At 34.2% G+C, this 22,506-nt stretch overlaps 1 protein-coding gene across 4 annotated transcripts in view; it reads right to left on the reverse strand.

Annotated features, from left to right (window-relative positions):
- The window catches only part of LOC113522387 (calcium-binding mitochondrial carrier protein Aralar1), a 26,418-nt gene continuing 3,912 nt past the window's right edge, over positions 1-22,506 (reverse strand). For all 4 annotated transcript variants that reach the window (XM_052903276.1, XM_052903280.1, XM_052903277.1 and 1 more), the window contains exons 2-14: positions 20,802-20,940; positions 18,380-18,556; positions 15,956-16,242; positions 15,410-15,648; positions 12,904-12,994; positions 8,490-8,565; positions 7,446-7,654; positions 6,048-6,128; positions 5,507-5,719; positions 4,793-4,915; positions 3,702-3,804; positions 3,035-3,125; positions 1-2,937 (exon numbers count right to left, since the gene is read on the reverse strand). In XM_052903276.1, the coding sequence (XP_052759236.1) occupies positions 2,775-2,937; positions 3,035-3,125; positions 3,702-3,804; positions 4,793-4,915; positions 5,507-5,719; positions 6,048-6,128; positions 7,446-7,654; positions 8,490-8,565; positions 12,904-12,994; positions 15,410-15,648; positions 15,956-16,242; positions 18,380-18,556; positions 20,802-20,940 (1,992 nt within the window). In that variant the 3' untranslated portion in view covers positions 1-2,774. The remainder of the gene's footprint in view (positions 2,938-3,034; positions 3,126-3,701; positions 3,805-4,792; positions 4,916-5,506; positions 5,720-6,047; positions 6,129-7,445; positions 7,655-8,489; positions 8,566-12,903; positions 12,995-15,409; positions 15,649-15,955; positions 16,243-18,379; positions 18,557-20,801; positions 20,941-22,506) is intronic.

A 22,506-nucleotide genomic window follows, 5' to 3' on the forward strand; every position in this document is an offset into this window, starting at 1 on the left:
AATACACATAATGACTAACAATAGTTATTATTTAGCTATACTCCGCTTAGACAATTGTAGATCAATAACATCTAGATAGAGCGTCTCGTGAAAAACGCTTAGACAAAAAGCGCCTAACTTTTAATTAAAAGTTGCGAGCTTTTTAACTAATGTTTGAAAGATTGCATTAATCTTATGGTCCAAAAAGAAATATTATATGTATATTCTGAATTGTGGACTCTTATTATACAAACTGTGATTTTATTTACTAATATTTATAATTACACAGGGTCAAATCGAAATTATTAGCATTTATTTATTTATTATATTTTCTCATACCATAAATAATTTTCTCAAAAAAATATATCATATGGATGAAAAAACTACAAAAAAAATTTTAAAGCCCCCTTCTTATTATGGGAGGTAATTACTTTGTCGCTTTTACATCTATATTGGAAAAAAAAACCGTTTCACTGGTAGAGCACTATCTTCAAAGAATGCTAATGATTGCAACATCGCTATGTTACATCATATTAAGTCTTAAAATTTTAGGTGAACATTCGGTATGAAAAACGCCGCGTCAACCTACGGTTGACTGACCGTTTATTTTTGGAATGTGTTTCGACACGATGCTCCATCTAGATGTATTATGATCCAGTTCACTTTTCAATTTTAGTTTTTTATCATGATTCAAGTGGTATTACGAAAGAGCAATATTTTATGAATTCAGGAGTCTTGATAATTACTTTTAAATCAGTCTATTAATAATTTTAAAGTAGGTACAATGTTTAAGGGCCAGCGTACAATATTCAATTATAGAATGTCAATAAGTTAGTATTTATACATACAGGGTTAGATGTAAAAGGTATACCAAGGCTAAAGCCCGTGATAGTATTCATTTCAAAAAATTCAACTTTCCCATGTAATTTTTGGAATTTTCATACAAGTCACTTTGTTGCATAATCGGTTTAGTATGAGAGGTCAAAAATATGAAATACTATTTTCACACTATTATTTTTGAGGAGAACGTTCAGTTTCATTAACACTAGCTGGGTTTCGGTTGCTTAGTATATCCTTTATGACAACCCTGTATAAGTTAGGTGTGATCGTTCAACATTTAAGGTCATCAGCAGAGAGGATCCTACGACTTTGGTCTCTTCAAGTCTAAGTTCTAAGTCATACGCATTTCAAGTTTTAGTCTTTCAAGTCCATTCCTAAACCTACGAACCTACCCAATTTCACTATAGTAACAAACCACACAAAGAATCACTCATACATTAATACTGTAACGGAACACATAATTCGTTACAATACATATCACATACACCTTTGTCCATTTTCACATATGGTTTTAAACAGTGTTGCCTAATAAATCGATAGTTACAGTTTGCCCTATCGATTGTATCGGTATAAATTATATCGATACTGTGTATTTAATCGTAACAATAATAATTATATTATTAAAAAAAATTTAATTTCAAAATAATTAAATGGAATATAATTCAATCATCAACATTTTTTGTCTTATCAATATAAAGTTTTAAACAATTTAACTGAATACAATCGAATAATCGTTTATTTTCGATACAGAACCATCGTTTGTACCGATTATATCGATAATTGCTTCAAAATAATATTGGAAAATATAAACAATAAAATAAAATCAATAGTACTATCGTGTACTTTTATTGATACTTATATATTAATAAATGTTGGTACTGTTACCGATTAATCGACAATTTAATTCATTTGTTGCTTCAATCCAAGCGATAGTTCGACTAACCCTCTGTACGGGCATCCTGCGATTTCCGCGTGTAGCATTTACTAGTTTAATTTTAGACATTCCGCGATTTCGACATGCTCGCTTTTTTATGTTTATTGACGACTCGCGATTTTTTTTTTTTTGTAGATTGATATTATTTATCAAAATCTCGCTAGATGGCTATAATACTATTGGTTGTTAAAGCGATGTAATTTTATTGTTGTGAAAAAAAAAACGCAGTCAGAAGGCTTAATCGATATTCACCGATTATGAGGCAACACAAGTTTGATACTTGAATCGTACCATCGTAAAGGTATCGAATTGCAGTTAAACAACTAAGCGGCAGTGTATAAAAATATCACTTATAAACTACACGTCATTGTTAATCCAATGATCCACAATTTCTGTTGTATCAGAAATAAATCGCTCAAAGCACTCCGAATTTAGAATGTCGCAAGAGTTTTATTGCTCAGATAATTAGTAATAATTATAAAATTATAATAAAAGAGGATATAAAAAAAAATATTTCAATAATTCTGGGAATTGTTCAAAACGATTAAGACACCATTTGGAGACACATGGCTTGTACTTACTTGCATGATTCTCTAGTAATTTATTTGACATATTTAACAAAGTTGTTTAATAAAAAAAAATGCTAAATTGGTTTACTAAATAGATTTTTATAACTCAAAATAAACTATATTGATAGTTTGTTATTTTTACTAGTTTTGTTATTTATTCAGATATGAGTTTTTATAATAAAAGTGTCAATTTATTAAATATGCCAAAAAACTAGAGTATAGTGTAATTTCTTAGATATTTTTATTTTTTTATTGAACAATCAAAATTACCTCCTTTTAATATTTCTGTAGAAATTAGTCTAATAATATTATTCATAAAAAGGCAAACGTCCAATAAACTTCTTTACTATACAAATGTTCCGTCTCTTTCTTTTAAGTCTAATACTTCATTTGCAAGAAAGAGACAAAACACAAAAATCATTAGAAGTTTATTAATTTTTATGAATAATAAGTTACTGCGATCTCGCCGTTGAAAATCTTGGTAGAGAGATGCCAAATTTGGTTTCCAAACCGGTGAGGACTGGCATGGCCACTTCGTACCCGCCTATGTGGTCTGGTTTCTTCTTCGTTTCTTCGATAGAGGTCGCCACGTGCAACTCTGAGCCCGTGGGCCGGCTGTAATCAAACATTTAAATTGTATTGCAACTTTTTATACAAGGTGCGTTTTTTATAAGTTCCTATATGTCGAATAATGTATAAAAACATTACTCACGATCCACCAAAGTCGACGTAGAACAAACGCTGTAAAATTTCATACGTGACCAACGTTACGCCGAACTGAGGCGAGGAGCGGAACACGCGCGCTGCAAAGTAATAACAATAATAAAGTAAAAATATAATCATTAAAAGTAGTTGTTATTTTAACTATTCTGTTTTGTCTCTTTATGTCAAAGTGAGAATTAGCGCAAAGGAATGAGACAAAATACATCAATATTTTTATTACAGTAATTAAATAAAGAAAAAAATACAACGTACGAGTAACAGAGGGTTTACCAGAGGGAGACTTTGTATAAAAGTCGATTGCTTGGGCACCTCTGTCCCATTCGTGTTTCAACCGTGAAGCAGTTGTGTTTGCATGGCTGTGTTTCGGTTTGAAGGGTGGGATATGGCGTGAATTTACTGGGTACAGAGGAATAACACCTGAGTCCTCAGGAATGGCAACGCATGGGGGTATCATGGGCGAAACAGTATACTCTGTTATGTCCATGGTACTGCTCATGTCTATAGGCGACGGTTACCACTTTCCATCAGGTGGGCCGTCAGCTCGTTTGCCATTCTAAGTTGTATAAAAAAAAAAATAACAACCAACCTTCGGTATAAAGTGACCGAAAGTAGCAAATTGTATGCAATTTGAAAAACTGTCTAATCCAAATGCTCACCTAACGCGCCCTTCCAGAAGGCTCTGGCGCCTTCTTCCGCGTAAATTTTCCTAGCAGCGTCGAATACGCCATTGTAGGTCGTTTGACCTGACCGCGCTACCACCTGAAATTAATAATAATATTTCTTTATTTATAGATTACAAAGATCCATTTTTGTTAGTAACAATTGACTTAAACTATGTTAGTTGAATGAAATTAATATGATTAAATGAAAACAGTATAGTAATTTATGTATTTATACAGTTCACATCACATTAGCACTTTACTATCTACTGCTGGACATACGCCGCTCCATAGACTCTATAGAGGGTTTTGCCAGTAGTTGCCACGCTCGGCAGGCGGATTGGCAAAAGCTTAGGTTTTTGTGATGTTTAAAGAGGGACGTCCCTGCCTGTTTCTTGACCATTAAGTTAACTTAATCGCCTCTTATGACAACCACGGCAAAGAATAGGTCCTATCTATGCCGGGATCCCATGGTAAACAGTTTACATCATTAATATTTACTGATTCTTTCTCATTTACTCTTTTTTTTTAATATTTTCATTTAATTGATTGTCAATTCCTAAAATAATACATGTCTAGACTGTATTAACTGTTTCTCGTATCGAGTTGCACAATTATGGAACAGACTCCCTTCCCACATACAAGAGAGCCCTTCAATTACCTCTTTCAAGAAAAGGTTGAAGTTACATTTTCTTTTGTTTGAGTCATAATCTTAATATTTCTTTTTTCTAATTGAACTGTCAAACCTTAAAATCATTTAACTAAATTTCTATTGTTGGTAGTATATTCATTTATTTTAACATCCATTGTATAAGTAGGTAGGTATTATATTTATTTATAGTATATGTATTTATGTAATATTTTATTATGTATCTTAATATTTTATTTAACTGTGTATTTGTTTATATACTCTAAATATTAATAGTTGTAGTACTTCAGCTGCCCGCTAACAACATGTTTTCTAACTGCATTGGGTTGACTGGAAGAGATCTCTGTCAGAGATAAGTCCACCCTTGCTCACAATATTTATAAATGCATTAACAATGTAATTTACAAGTGCAATAAAGAATATATAAAATAATAAATACCTGTAGTCGCGTCTTGATGACGTCAGCGGGGGTGACGAGCGACGCGGCGGGGATACCGGCGATGGCACCGGCCGCTAATAACGTCAGTGGATGGTTGTAACCATTTTCGTCTGCAAACTTTGCCTGGTGGCAGAAATACAACATGTCATACTGTACTTTACACAATTTTTTTTTTAATGGATGACAATGGAGTTGTATCACCGCCTGTGCTAACGGTATACGCTGATAGGGCACCAGTGAGGGATGATAGGTGAGAATGAAAAGGCAGGCCAGTTAGTCCATCATGATGAATACATCTGGAGGAGAGGGGGGATTGTTAATAATGCGGACTACCAGTCCCATTGTTAGCAATAACCAATCAGGTCGACCTCCACGTGGTCCTCTCTGGAAACCATCGTACTGAGTTCCATGTGACTTCATCACGATGGGCTAACTGACCTGCTTTTTCATTCTCACGTATCATCTCTCACTGGTGTCCCGCCAGTGTATACCGTTAACACAGGCGGGGTTACCATTCCATTATCATCCATTAAAAAAAATACATCTGGAATTCAGCACGATGGTTTCCAGAGGGGGACCACGTAGAAGTCGAGCTGACAGGATCTATTGCTAGCACCGTGACTGATAGTTCGTATTACTAACAATCCCTTCCCCCCACTTTACAACACCCACGGTAAAGTGAAAAGTGATAAATAAAAAAGGTAATAAATTTACCTTAACATGAGCATAAGCCGGGAAGTATATGGCACTGAAGGGGACGTCTCTCAGGAGGCAGGCCTTCGCGCCCTTGTACAGTCCGAAGAGGCCGAGGTCCTTGACGACGTTCCACGCGCGGACCTTGCTGCCGCTCGCGATCTCGCCAGCCACTTGGAGACGGATCTTCACTATCTCCAGGGGATTCGTGAATACTACTTGGGAAGCACCCGCCTGGCACAAAATGGGCAATTTAATAGACAATTATTTTTCTACGCCCATCATTCACATGTATGATAATTTTGCATAGTATTTACTCTGGTAAATCTTAATGATAAAGGGAAATTCAAAACCGTCTGCTTGGGTACTTCTGTCCCATTTGTATTTCTGCCGTGAAGCGGTTATGTTTACAAGGCTGTGTTTTGGCTTGAAGGGTGGCAATGGCAATGAAATTAAATTCTATAGTGATCGGTTAAGCCGTTATTGCGTTATAAGGTAACAAACAGACAAACAAACAAATTCTCACATTGATAATATTAATATTGTAATGAACGATACTCACACACCCGCCAGCAAGTATTTCGGCGTACAACGGAATATTCCCCTTCTGGTCCATCAATTTGTCACGGACAAAGTCATTGACCTGTAAAAAATATTATTAAATTATATAAAATATTTTAAACCATTCTATAGCCTTAATATATTTTTTTTAATCAAGAAGTCTTATGGAAGAGAGATTTTTTTTTTGTAAAATAATTGTTGACATTTCTTCAAATTTATCACCTTTATTTTGAAATATACAAAAATAATTTTTACATCAATACATTGAGAATTGTACAACTGATATTGAAACCTAGTACATCACTTTAAGGTTTCTTCTTATTTGGATTAAATTCAGAATTAGTTATTGTTTTCTATACACATTTTGTTTATGTTAGTGTGAATTTACAGGGTACAGAGGATTAACACCTGAGTCCTCAGGAATGGCAACGCATGGGGGTATCATGGGCGTAACAGTATACTCTGTTATGTCCATGATACTGCTCATGTCTATAGGCGACGGTTACCATCATCAGGTGGGCCGTCAGCTTGTTTACCATTCTAAGTTGTAGGGTGGGATATGGTAGTGAAATTAGAGGGTGGGTCGTCAGCCATACTCAAAATTCCCATACCCATATATTTCATACCCATTTGCCATTGCTTACGTACCAGATAGCCAGTAGCCGGTGCAGACGTAGTAGATGCACCGGCGGTATGGAGAAGCTTTTCTGTTACTTTTGTACCCAAGCTATGCGTACACTTGTCTCTGTACATTTTTTTTACGCAACATAGAATAGCAAATAAGCCGACGGCCCACCAGATGGAAAGTGGTAATTGTCGCCCATAGACATGAGCAGTACCATGGACATAATAGAATATACTGTTTTGCCAATGATACCCCCCATGCGTTGCCATTCCTGAGGACTCGGGTGTTATTTCTCTGTACCCTGTAAATTCACTGCCATATCCCACCCTTCAAACCGAAATACAGCCATGCAAACAACTGCTGCACGGTAGAAACACAAATAGGACAGAGGTACCCAAGCAATCGACTTTTGTACAAAGTCTTCGCCGTCTTTTATATTACGAAATCAATCACCAAGTGCCATCTTTCACTTGTACCACCTCCAACCCTAAACAGTAGGGGGGAAAGGGATTGTTAGTAATGGAGACTGAGAACCCCATTGCTAGCAATATACCCAACCAGGTCGACCTCCTCGCGGTACCCCCTGGAAACTATCATGGTTAATTCCTGATGAATTCATCATGATAGGCTAACTGGCCTGTTTTCATTCTCATCTATCATCCTTCACTGGTGCTCCGCCAGCGTATCCCGTTAGCGCAGGCGGAGTTACCGTTACCATACCATTTTCACCCATCAAAGAACCCTGAACATAATAAAAAAATAATGAATACTTACCGTAAGTTTGATAGCCTTTTCTGGAGCCACTCCAATCAGCTGAGGAACAAGGCCTCTGTAAAGGCCGAATAAACCTTCGTGACGGATGACCTTCCGGAAACAATCCAGAGAGTTCCGGTACGCCACCTCGCCGACGAAGGAGCCGGTGCGTTGGTTTTGCATTCTTGTTTTCACTAAGTCGATGGGGTACACGGCTGATGCACCCACAGCTGTGTAATGAATTAATATTTAGTAAATATATTTTATTATTTATTTATACTTTACTAGTCTTTACTCACGTCTTTATCTGCATGACAGAGATTAATTGAATGACTGAGATAAAAAGTAAACAGGTAAAAATTCTGTTATCATCGATTAAAAAAAATGACCTAACTACCTACACCAGGGAGGGATTGTTAATTATGGCAATTAAGGGTCCCATTGCTAGTAATATATCCAACTAGGTAATTGACCACGTGCCCCCCCTGGAAACCATCGTGCTGAATTCCAAGTGTATTTGTCACGATGGGCTAACTGACCTGTCTTTTCATCCTCACCTATCATCACTCGCTGGTGTCCCGCCAGTGTATACCGATAGCGCAGACGGGGTTACCATTCTATAATCCATTAAAAAAAAAAAAACTACCTATACCTGTCATTCCTCACTGGTCCCCGCCAGCGTTTTGCATTTTAATTCATTAAAAAAATACATTTTTTATGGGACGAGTCGGTGTTCAATAGCGAGACGTTAACAGGTTCTTATGGTATTCTATGGAAAGGAACATATTATTGTTATATCAGTCCTTAATTGTCCACTGCTGGGCATAGGCCTCTCTCATAAGGAGATTTTGCCAGTAGTTGTCACGGTTGGCAGGCGGATTGGCATTCGCAGTTAGGCTTTGGCGATGTTTAAAGAGGAACGCGGCTACCCATCCCGCGTCTATTAACCTCCCGTAGTCGCCTCTTAAGACACCAACGGTAAATGAAAAGATGGCCCATTCTATGCCGGGACCACATGGCAATATATTAATGATTTTAAATTAATATAAAAACCAAGTTACTTACCACCGGCAACAGAACCAAGGGTAAACCTATATGTATTCTCCAATATTTGTATAAGAAAACTACGCTCCTCTGGACTCTGTAACAAGCATAACACACGTATTTGTCCGTTTCCTATCGAAAAACAATTAGCCAATTAGCGTAGTTCGACTAATAATTTTGTAAATGTTTTTACATTTTCAACTTTATTAGTGTGTAGCACAAGCTATATTACATTGGCAAAAGTTATTGATAAATAAATGAGAAGGTGAACTATGGGGAAAAGTTATAGAAAAAAAACCCTTAAAATAGAGATGATTCTACATTTCAATAGTATGTACGTGTCGTCATCATTGCCTTGCCTTTATGCCATTATTTATTTAGAACTAACTGTATCCCGCATATTTGTCCACGTGAATTAGTACCTATTTGCTAAGTTAAGATATAACCTACCCGTGCACCAAATTTCATTCAAATCTGTACAGTAGTTTTTGCATAAAAGAGTAACAAATATCCATCCATCTTTACAATTTTTCGCATTTATAAAGTAAATAGGACAAACGTAGCATGTTTACATCTTTCAACGATTCCTATCATCATACTTGGTGACTTTAAAATAATTTATACACCAATTATAATAGGAATTTCTTTGTATAACCGGCCAATGTAAATCTACTAGTCCGTTAATATTACGCCCTCAGCGGGAGACGCCTATTAAATTCGGTGGGTTATGTGAAGCGAATCCTATTATGTTTCGTGTAAAATGCTTTATAAATCCTCTGGGCTCACTTCTCTTCCACACAGTCCGTTCAATTTTTCTTTTGTCCTTCCCATTGGCATATTTAACATTTTCCTGGATTAGCGCGGTGCTTTAAAATGGGTGTATATAAACTCTCAAATATCTTTGTCGCTCCGATCCTAAAGTCAACTATAAATTTGGCCCTTTAATAAACGTGTCTCTGTAAAGCTTTGCTCGAATCCTGATGTGGGCACCAGACAGCACTGAGGTAGGCACGACTCCCCTTCCTCCCCCATCCTAAATATGCCTATGGCTCTGATATTATGTCTTAATGCATGCTGTACATGGTGTTCGAGTTGGGGGCCTGGATTCCTGAGATACAGATCTCTGATCTAGTTTAGGGTCCAGTCTCCCATAAGTTTTACAGACCATTGTAATTATACATATATAGTTGTATTTTTTCATGTAACTGTATTTTTCTGTAAAATTTGTGGAGAAAATAAATAAATAAATTATGTCGTATTTTTACCAAAAGGTCAGACTTATTCCCTAGTTCTTGTACTAGTATACCTTGCGAGACCAAATAACGAACATCTATTGTGGATAAGCCAGTACACCCAGACTCGAGACAACTTGTAACTAAATATTGTAATACTTTATCCCTAAATTGTTCCGAACTGAGAATTGAACTCAGGGCCTATTTACACAAAGCTTCAGTGATCAACACTTTGGTGTATCAAAAATCATGTGAATTATATATTTAGAATAGGTTGAGTAAATAAAAAGTTTATGTAGTTTGTAATTTAAAGCTTACTTATGATCTTCATAAACACGTCAAATCTCTCATAAATCTATTTTAGCTATTGAACAGTTTTGTCTCTTTCTCTTGTACTAAATTTCCAATTTGAAAGAAAGTGACAAAACAGTGTAATAAATAAAGTGACAAAAAGTTAAAATAGGTTTATAGAATGTCTTAGTTTTTATGAATAAGGGCAAGTACCTCGTAGTGTATTTGAGAAATTAAAATAAACATACAATCAAGTAATATCGTGAGGATTCTCTATTGCCATTTTTTTTTTACTGGCAGCAGAACAAAATAAGAGAAGCCCTCTTCTTTCCAAAAGGCATAAATTGTTAGTTTCAAGTCGACAAAAGTTATTATATAGGGTGAAAGAGTTGAGTTGGCCAGAATGAAAACAGCTGATTTAAACGAATGGTCTCAGATCAGATGCCAGATTATTTTCCCACCGGAAATGCACTATAGTCATATAATTAACGATACTTAGTTTTGACGCCGCGCAATGTATTTAAAATTTTACGACGTACTGTGCTCCACGCGACGCGGGATATCAACGGCGCGCGGTCAACGGCGCTTCTTCGTAGGTAGTTCTCGTACACTTGTAGCGTTGACATTACACAGTTGATTCCGCGCGTCGCGATAGGATTTTAATACAAATAACAAATTACTGTTTTCTGGTATTTCATAGTAATTCACTATAAAATACTATTATTTCTTTATATTACGACATAATTTTAAATGAAAAAAGAGGAAAATGTTTCAAATTTTCCGAAATAAATTTTCCACTGGTTTTCATTTCAGATTAATAGTCTTAATTCACTGATTCAGTTTTTGCCAACCTGTGTGTCTACCATGAAATGAAATCCCGAATTTTCGGGCTCAATTTCGTGTTTTTGTTCGTACCGAAATCGATCCTGTAAATGGAGCTTAACATTTCGTTTGTCATAAATCCTACCACAAAAGTCCAAAGGAACGATACTTTAGAACGTTTTAATATTTTTAAACGGTATGTATTGTGTAATTTTAATATTAAATTTGTGTCTCGTTCGGATCCGAAATTTCGGAAAACATTTCATGGTAGGTCCTCTGTTTCTTACACCCTGTATAATAATAAAAAGTCATTGTCAAGGTGACAAAAATTATTATAGAGCAACATCCTAGATCGGGCCATGTTTACTGTAATATACATATTGCGTAAAACCATAAGTGAATTGTGAACGTAATAAAATAAATGTTACTTATCCTACAAGTAACGTTTGTTTTTAATAAAGCGTCATCAGTGGTACTGTAAAAGTGAAAAGCTGTTTAAATATTTAAATTGCTTTAGAACAGAAAATATGGCGAGATATTGGTCGATATTTCTATATATATATATATTACATAGTGTATTTTAAATATATTAGAGATTTAAAAGAACATCTGTTGAGTTTCTTGCGAGCTCTTCTCAATAGATAACAAGTTTCCAAACCCTGCAGTAGAATTATCAGAGGGAGACTTTGTACAAAATTCGATTGCTTGGGTACCTCTGTCCCATTCGTGTTTCAACCATGAAGCAGTTGTATTTGCATGGCTGTGTTTCGGTTTGAAAGGTGCGATATGGCGTGAATTTACTGGGTACAGAGGAATAACACCTGAGTCCTCAGGAATGGCAACGCATGGGGGGTATCATGGACGAAACAGTATACTCTGTTATGTCCATGGTACTGCTCATGTCTATAGGCGACGGTTACCACTTTCCATCAGGTGGGCCGTCAGCTTGTTTACCATTCTAAGTTGTATAAAAAAAAAAAAAACTTAAAAACATATGACGATTTTAAATTGCTTGTAAACAAGTCTATTTAAATAAAGATGATTTAAATTTGTAATGTTGTAATAAGATTTAAATGTTGTTTTCGCTTCTCTTCTATGTGTTTGTTTGTTTGTAACAGTTTTTGTACATTAGTCTCATAGGGGAAAAAGTTCTTAAAAGAAGAACGAGTACAAAAGCAGACTTATCCTATAAAAGTGATTTCTTCCAGATAACCTCTAAATGTTTAATGTGAATTGGTGGACACAAATAATCACGTGTTTAAATTTAATATGTGTATCAATAACACGAAAAAATTAAGATGTTATTGTTTTTGTTTTAAATAAATAGATATAATCAAAATTTATTATATATATTTATTTATTTATTTCGCTGGAATTTGGAACCTTTACTAATATTTGAAATTTAGTATATACATACTATATGGGATATAGAAGCAAGCTTTTTATCTCGGTCAGTGACGCGGACGAAGTTACGCGTAAAAGCTAGTTCAAAATAAATCTTTGTGCCCTAAATGTAGTAAAATGAAGGACAGTGGTTCAGGCATGATAAAACTTTTTTTTTTAATATTTCAAGCATATAAAGCTGAAATTAAAAGTGTATCTATAATTGTAATGTTCTATTTATAATGGGAGATTAACCTTTAGAATATATATATTGTGTCAATACATTTTCAACCTTATTGTAGTAGGTATTTGTACTATAAGTGTAAAGAAAAAAAATTAAGACCAATATCTCACCATACTCTTTTTATATGTAATGGTAAAAGAACATAGAAACATCATGAACTCGTGTGACCTGTACTTACCATGATGCGTCCCAAATAGTTTATTAATTGATAAGGCTCTCTTAATATATTTACCTCCTCCTTTTGTGCATTGAAAGAAAGAGAAAAATACAGAGCAATAAGTTAGTGATGTTTCCTATAATAGTTCTTAACATAACAACACAAAGTCCAAATTACACTAAACATACATTTTTAATAAACGTGTAATCGCGCTGTCGGCTCCTGCAAGAATTTCGTAGTGTTGCGTTAAAACGAAACAGCTATATACGGTTAGTGTGAGAGTGAAAAAGACGGATGTATACTTACCGAGACCGCCCTGATTTCGGCGACTCTTCGTGTGACCTGCTTGAAGTATTGTTCGGGCGTGATCGAGTTGAGATCATTGTATATGATTCGACTGAAAAGAGCAGAAATAATAATATTTAATTTTATTGCTTTTTATTGTATCAATTGAGATAGTAGAGAGAAAGAGAGTAGATTCAGCAATTTTCATATGATATAGCCCTGATTCACGTTAACCACAATAGTATTCATTATTATATCAGTCGTTAACTGTCCACTGCTGGACATAAGTCTCCCCCATTATAGAAGTGTTGCCATGCTCGGCAACCGCAGTTTTTTTTTATGGGTGAAAATGGTATGGTAACCCCGCCTACACTAACGGTATATGCTTGCGAAGCACCAGTGAAGGGTGATAGATGAGAATGAAAACAGGCCAGTTGGCCCATCATGATAAATTCGTCAGGAATTAACCATGATAGTTTCTAGGGAGAACTGCGAGGAGGTCGACCTGGTTGGGTATATTGCTAGCAATGGGATTCTCAGTCTCCATTAATAACAATCCCTTTCCCCCCCTGGCAATTGCAGTTAGGTTAGGTTAGGCGATGTTTTAAGAGGATCCCTCGATCATTAAACTCCCTTAATTGTCTCTTTCGACATTCACGTAACAGAAAGGGGTGGCTTGTTCTATGCCGGGACCACATGGCAACATTTTTCCTAATAGTATTGATCTTTTACAATGTTCGACTTTATATTGCAATATTGGGTTAATATCGTGCCAAAAAACAAAATAAAATTGTAAGAAAAGACGTATGCAAATCGAATATGTTTTTGGACTTGCATTCTTTATATATAGGTTTCATTTAATTTTCAAAAATCTGTATATGTACGCATATGAATTATATCTCAGAATTACACATATGGACAATTTTATTTTAAATCCGTAAGCGTAACCGCAGGTTACAGCTAGTAAATTATATAAAAAATATCCCAAACAATTCTGAGGAAGGTACCGTGTTTTTTTTAATGGATGATAATGGAATGGTTACCCCGCCTGCGTTATCGGAATACACTAGAGGGGCACCAATGAGGGAATCTCTTTCCCCCCTGAAAGGCAGGTCAATTAACTCTTCGTGATGGGGGGAAAGGGATTGTTAGTAATGGAGACTGAGAAGTCCATTGCTAGCAATATACCCAACCAGATCGACCTCCTCGCGGTTCTCCCTGGAAACTAAAATGATCTGTTAACCCCGCCTGTGCTAACGGGATAAGCTGGCGGAGCACCAGTGAAGAGTGATAGATGATAATGAAAACAGGCCAGTTAGCCCATCATGATGAATTCATCAGGAATTAACCATGATAGTTTCCAGGGAGTACTGCGAGGACCGTGTGTTCCCGACACAGATTAAGTCCTTCCTTGCCGTGGGTGTCGTAAGAGGCAACTAAGGGAACTTAATCGTAGAGGGAAGGGCAGCAGCGTAAAACATTTCTAAAAGCCTAACTGCGGTTGCCAACCCGCCTGCCAAGCGTGGCAACTACTGGCAAAATTCCCCTTATGAGTAAGGCTTTATGTTCAGCAGTGGAGAGTTAATAGTTGAAATAATAATAATAGGCACTATAATATTAAGTTTTCGTGTTCCATATTGCTCTAATGATTTACTAAATTGCTTTATAAAACACGCAAGCAACAAGTATGCGGCTAACGAGTGTAAGAGATACGTGAAGTAAACTAGTATATAATCAATGTATATATAAATATATAAACAATATCATTATTTGATGTTATTTTTAAGTGTTTATAATGTATTGTTGTTATTCATTTTATACTACATAATTAATCCTACGCCAACCAATGTTGCCAGAGTAAGATTCTAAACTATCTTAATGTGCATTACACACATAAATTATTTAATAAATATAGAATTTAGAAAAAAATAATATTATTTTTATTTTTACCTTTTAAATTAAAAATACTCAAATATTATAATTTTTCGATACTGGCAACTTGAAATAATATTTTATGTTACTTAGTATGGCAACGTTTTACACTCTCTGATTTTTTCGAATCTGTCATAGTATAACGTCAAAAAGTTTTTCGTTCTCGTAAGTTAAACGTTTAACAATAATTTATTGATATATAAGTAAATAATATAGTGTATGATAAAATAGAGTTCCGACGGCAACAATCATGATAATTTTGGCAGTCAGTATTTGGTTTTAGCTTAGGGATATATATCTTTAAGTGCAGTGTAATAGAGTATTAAAATAGGATTGGTAAGTCGTGGTCTTTTCTTTTAATTTTTATATGTTCGCTTTAATTTGTGGGTAAATTATAAATTTTCGATACAGTCCACTTTTAAAATACATTCTTTTCGTAATCGAAGGAAATACATTTAGAAAAGTAACTATTCATCCCTTTATATTTCAGTCTCACGTTAAGTAATATTTGTTAGGGTTGTCAATAGATAATAATAATTTTACTAAATATAAAAAATATTACAGTTCAAACTACAAGAACAAATTTCTTACTCACTTGTTCGTATGATGAATCATGTCGCACAGGGTGAAGAGTATTTCAACCTCCAGCGGTGTGATTTGACTCATCATTTGGGCTGAATGTAGAAATTCCTCCTTGGTGACTTCTTGCGTTCTGTGGCCATTAGTCGCGTTCAGATACACACGTTTAATCAGTTCCATGTTATTTAATAATGAATTAAAGGCCATATAGTATGGAAAACTGATTTTTCGCTCGCCTTGCGGGAACCCAGATGCCTAAAAATAAATTATTTTTGAAATAAACCAGGGTTTTATCAATACAAATGAAGATATCAGCTATAAACCTATAAACTTATTTTAACTATTAATAAATTGTTTTGTCACTTTCTATCTAATTGAGAATGTAACGCAAAAGAAAGAGACAAAACACCTGAATAGCTAAAAATAAGTTTAGAGGACTTTGACATTTTATGAATGGGAGTGTAAGTTTAAATATATTTTTAATTCTAAGTCGTTTGGTAAATGAATTAAAATAATTTTATTCAATGTTACAGTATATTAAAGTATAGATGGAGCCACTTACATTTATAACCTTTTGTTTTAAATCCTTAGTCAATAGATGGCTCTTTATAGTCAACATAATATTCCTAAAGTCGCCGGCACTGATAAAACCGGTGCCATCCTTGTCACACTTTTTGAACGCCTCCACACCGTACTCCTCGTGGAAGTCGTGGAGGAACTGGCTGAACTCCTGGTATGTTACCAACCGCTTCTTATCCTTGCCAAAGTAGAGCCGCACGAAAGTACTCTCCATGTTGAATGGTAATTTCTTGTGGAGGACCGTCTTACGCATGACCTCCGCGAACTCGTCTGTAACGAAACGATTGCATGATATTTTAAACTATATATTTTTATTACATTATATGTATAAAAAAATAACATATTATATATATATATATATATATATATATATATTATATATATATATATATATATATATATATATATATATATATATATATATATATATATATATATATATATATATATATATATATATATATATATATATATATATATATATATATATATATATATATATATATATATATATATATATATATATATATATATATATATATATATATATATATAAAATAATAACTTAGACACCTATAAATTTACTACATAACAGTAATCTGATAAAGAAATAATGATTATTTCAATAATTATTCTGTGATTAAAAATATCGACTACAGCGAGATTTGAACTCACAACTCCTACGCCATGCTGAAACCAGTTCTCTGGTCTAATATAAATAATGTTTTATCTAAGACCTAATCACGACTGCGGTCGGTATTATGGGCACGCAAGTCTGTAAACATCAAATTTAACCTTTTGATGTTTACAGACTTCCGTGTCAGAATACTTATCGCTCTAAAATTAATGTCTAAAAATAGTAACATAAAACAGAGCTTTTGTCTATGTGTTGTTTTCTAAATTACACCATTCAATAGATTCATATCGATTCACTTTACAATATAAACATAGAATAATCATTTTTTTTTATTATTTATTTTATTTTACTTTGAAAGGGAAACATACAATACCTAAGACATATAAAATAGAATACAAACACAGATATACACACACAGACAGACATACAATTCATTTAACAGCCAATTCAATAAATGCTCGTAATACCAGAAGAAATATTCGCGCTTTGGGGGCGGGGGGGGGGGGGGAGGAATGTTTGTTTATAAAGACTGGCCGCATTGCTAGCAATAAACGCTGATATCAACCTTCACGCGGTTCTACTTGGAAACAATAATGTAAGCAAGTGTTAAGCGACAGAATGAGATAAAAGAAACAATGAAGTTATGGAGATGACTTTGTAGAAAATCTCTCTTTGGTAAATAATTCCTTTCTTGTGGGCTACCAGCCTATGTTTTAAAATATATATGTAGGTTTTTTCACTATTGTAGGGTCCCGCAACTAAATGGAAAGCAATGATGTGGTTTAGGATGGGACTCACGAGCTCAAGAATAGCTTATTCACATTTGCCTTAAATTGGTACAAAAAATTAAATTGGAATTGGACATACTTGATAATCTTGTTTATTTAAGCAACGGACGTACGGAAAACATTCTTTTATCGCGACATATCATACGTATAACAGAGCTTGTTAAGATGATTGGGTCAATAAACAAAATTTGGCACGGAATACTAGATGGCGTTGGAATCGAGACTTGTAGTTTTTGTTGTTATTTTATAAATAAAGATAATTTGAGACAAACTTACTAAATTGACGTGTGATATTATTTATTTTTTACCCATATAAAAATCATTTATCATAATTTTTGTATATATTCTTTTGTATTGTACAACTTTAAATAAAAAAACACATACTACCAAGAAACATTGTGATTGTGTGCGTTATAATTCATTCAAGAAAAGATCACGTATTATCTGTCACTTCAAATTCCTACATAATAATAAAAACCACTAGCCAATTTGGAAATTTTACTTCAACTTAAATCAAATTTAACTACAAAATAATTACCAGAAACCACAAGTGTCGATTCCACTGCCTTCTAGTATTTCTTATCTCGTTTTGTTTAGTGCCTTTAATTGTAAATATTATTCTTTATATAATCATGTACTAAATCTTTCTTTCTCTTCTTTTAAATTTCTAAATATAAATCAATCTTTACGTTGACATCCCTACAACCTGATCCGAAGGAGAAGGGACATTCTCTTTCTAATATACACCTTGCTAGCAATATAACTCTATCATGTGTGATGGCTACGCCATTTATTCTAAAGACCATCGTAGTTAATTCTTAAATCCATAACCCAACCAACCATACCCCCGTAGGGGGAGGTTTATGTTCAACAGTGGACAATTAAAAACTAACATGATGGTGATGATACTTCATTCGCCTGACATAGACACAACTAAGTATAACGAATAGTCTATAATAAATTATGTCTTTATTTAACTTACCAAAAGCAACGAGCCCATTGCCATTTGTGTCAAACAGTTGAAAGGCGGTCTTGTACAGTGCGTCCGGGACACACAGCAGGCCCTCGAAAGCTTGGAACTCTGAGAAGGATATATACCCGTCCTTGTCCATGTCCACGATGCCGGCGATGAGCTGGACGGATTCCTTGTTGAAGTCATCTGTAAATATGATTAAATGTTCAGACGTGACAAATCACATACATGACACGTGACAAAGCCACATACATGATATGTGGCAAAGTCACACACATGTCACGTGACAAAGTTACATACATGACACGTGACAAAGTCACATACATGAGACGTGACAAATTTTCATACATGCGACTTGACAAAGTTTCATACATGCGACGTGACAAAGTTACGTACATGGGAACTCACAAAGTTTCATATATGGAACATGGCAAAGTTTAATACATTAGACGTGACAAAGTCACGTGCATGGAACGTGACAAAGTCACAAACATGAGACGTGACAATGTGTCATACATGGAACGTGACAAAGTCACATGCATGGAACGTGACAGTCACATACTTGGGACGTGATAAAATCATATACATGACTACGTCATAAACAAGTAGATGACAAATTCACAAAAATCCTGACAGTAAAATACTTCTTCGACATTTATGTTTGAAACTGATTATATTATAAAATAGTATAAAACCGTCACGATAGTGAAGCTAATGGATTGCAAAATAATCATCAAAATCTTTTCTAGCTTTTTTTTAAATTATAGCACTACACGTGACCACGCCTTTTTAGCGATTTCACGATACAAAAAAAGACACCGTCAAATTGAGAATATTGTTTTAAAATCGCTTAAAAACACTTCATCTCTCTGCTCAATAAACTCTGACAGATAAAATTATGATAATCAAACCAAGATTGATATATTGCAATACGCTACTTTGTAATGTAAGTAGCTTATGATTTATACTTCAGTGGCCTTCTGTTTGCAATTTTGATGCGTCTCTATAAAACTATTATATAATTGACTATCTTATCAATTTTCTACTTTATCTCAGATTTACAGATAGAACAATACATATAAATATTAAAAATAAACAAAATTTATTCAATAATATTAACTTTACGGCTTTATTATTATTATTTTTACATTAAAATGAAGGAAGTTCTTAATTTGATATTTTACTATGTGCAAAACAATGACGAACCGATTTTGGTTAGTCTTTTTACAAACGAATGACCTCGTGTTATTTTTATGATAATTAAAGCTGCCATTTTTCTTAGGATGGCACAACCTTATATTAAAACAGGATAGGACTTTTATACAACATTTTTTTCTTTATTTCACATTTATTTCTTTATTTAAAGTTTTCGTACATTTGACAGACTTAACACCGGACGGTGTTCTCTACCAGTGTACCATTTGGTAAACAGAGAAATAAGTAGGCGGTGCATTATAAAATAGAGGAAACATAGTAATATTTAATATATCCATATATTATAAACATATAATTAGATTAATATAAACATACATATAATCTATCTATACTTATAATAAATGTGTAGAGAGGTCAACTCTGTACATGAAATATATTTCCAAAATAACTATCAGGGGGTGATTAGCAATCGATACTGATGCCAAAAATGCAATCAGTAAAATTTTTGTCTCTCTGTCAGCATGTTCGTTATAGAAACAAAAACTACTCGACGGATTTTAACGAAACTTGGTACAATTATTCTTCATACTCCTTGGCAGGTTATAGTATACTTTTCAATACGCTACGATCAATAGGAGCAGAGCAGTGAAGGGAAATGTTAAAAATGTCCACCCGTGCATTTACATAAAACATTTACTAAATGGCAAATGTGTAAACATAATAAAAATAGGAAGTACTGTTTACCAAAGGGATTAATAGATAGGTACGATTTATCTATGTTTGTTTTTAAATGCTTATCATATAAATCATGTTGAAGTCATAGTGTAAAATATGTGATTATAATATTGATAGAACTATTAAAAAAGTGCGTCGAATTTTTTTGCAAATCACTTTAAGATTGTGTTTAACAAAAAATAGTTCAATATTGAACAAATTAGATAGAAACCAATAACGAACAGAAATCACTGAGCAAAAATAATTATCAAAATAAATTCACGAATGGATAACGCGTAACATAAACATACAAATATAGCTGTACTGAGATCTGACAGTCTTTTTTAAATAATCATAACAAATGCGTTAAAAAGAGGATTTACATATTAACAGAAACATTACATATTAACTTTAATTTATTGTTGTATTGTAATTTGTAAAAGGCCCATGGTATTGCAGATGTACATGGGCTACGGTAATCGCTTACCATCAGATTGGGTCGTATGCTTGTTTGCCACCTCAGTGGTATAGAAAAAAACATACAATAAATTGAATGACGAACCTTCAGTAAACAATCCCAGGAACTTTCGCACGAAGTCCTCGCTTGTGATGTGTTGCTCTCCATTTTTTTCGACGGTGGCGTACTTCAGAAATATTTCATAAAGTCGGTCCGAGTCGGCCCTTTTCAAATAACCAGCCCCCTGTAAGAAAAATTTAATCCAAAGTCCTTTTGGGTTGATGCAATTATAACGATTAATTTGTAATGTACTTATGCATTTGGCATTTCGTAATAGTACATTGCACATTTATCACCAATTGTAATCTGAACGACTGAAGTACTGTAAACAAGTTTATAGATTAGATATCTATAATTATTGAACCGTTAATTTTGTGATTTTAAACCATTGACCTTGGGATGCATGGTACAGAAATAGATGGTAAAATACATTGATAAGAACGACTGCATTGCAGATAAGAAAATAAAGTTATGCAAACCATGGTAGCGGCACGAGAAATACTTAGGCTATGACATTGGACGCTGGGAAGGCCCTGCGTTCAATGTCAAAGTTTGGAGGGTAGTATAAGGTTTTCATTGTGCTAATTTCCAAAATTATTCTTTATAAAATTGCAACCGTACCGCGAACTGCGTGGTTTACAATATTGAAACCTTTGTGATTAATTAACGATGATAAAAAAATTCGATCATCAATACTACTGGTGATGAAAATGCTTATTAGAATTATATATTTCGTTTAACGAATATTTTTTCCGACGTTTTAAGATTTTATAGGTAACGCTGATCAATATTTTAAAGTATTAGGGCAAGATTTCACGATATTGGGGTATAGGCAAATGAAGATAAATAAATACATCATATGTATAACCGTATGTCACACAATTTTGCAATTTGTGACAAATCGTTACGAGATTTGAAAGAAAATACCCATATGCATCACAAATATACATACTAGTCATTCTCATAAATGATAATAAATATATCAAAGATTACCAAAAAGAATTTTTTGACAATAAGTATTATATATAGAAAATTCTAAAATCTGTATGTCAGTTCGCTTGTATTATTTTGCATAGTAGGCCAAAAATAGGAAATTGCCATTACAATAAGATATATATGTATATACTTAGTAACAAATTCTTTTAATATAATAAAATTGTAGCTTCACAATGTCTGTACTTATGATAGATAATAAAGAAAAATCCATATGAGTGGTCTTAATATGAGCAATAGCCAAAACAATCATTTTTAGACATTTTGTTTGTCTATTGTACGTGTGTATGTTTGTTCCGGTTTCACGCAATAACTATTGCACCAAACTGGATGCCGTTTTCAGTTATATTTTTGCCATGTAATTCCGGCATAAAATGACCACTTCTTTCCCCGTGGTTGTCGTAAGAAGCGACTAAAGGAATTTAACGATTGAGGGACGGGTAGCAATGCTCCTATTAAAACATCACCAAAGCCTAACTGCAGGGAGGAAAAGGGATTGTTAGTAATGGGGATTAGCAACCCCATTGCTAGCAATAAACTGTCATCAACTCGACCTCCTCGCGGTTCCCCTGGAAACCATCGTGATTGATTTATTGTTAAATTCGTCACGAGGGGCTAACTGACCTGCTTCATCCTCACCTATCATCGTTTACTGATGCCCCGCCAGTGTATACCGATAGCGCAAATGGGGTTACCATTCATCAATACCATTGTCATCCATAAAAAAAGCCTAACTGCAAATCCCAAAATATGGGGG

The sequence above is a fragment of the Galleria mellonella genome, unplaced genomic scaffold (assembly GCF_026898425.1).
Source record: "Galleria mellonella isolate WM207_F2 unplaced genomic scaffold, CSIRO_AGI_GalMel_v1 utg1386, whole genome shotgun sequence".
Lineage (NCBI taxonomy): Eukaryota > Metazoa > Arthropoda > Insecta > Lepidoptera > Pyralidae > Galleria > Galleria mellonella.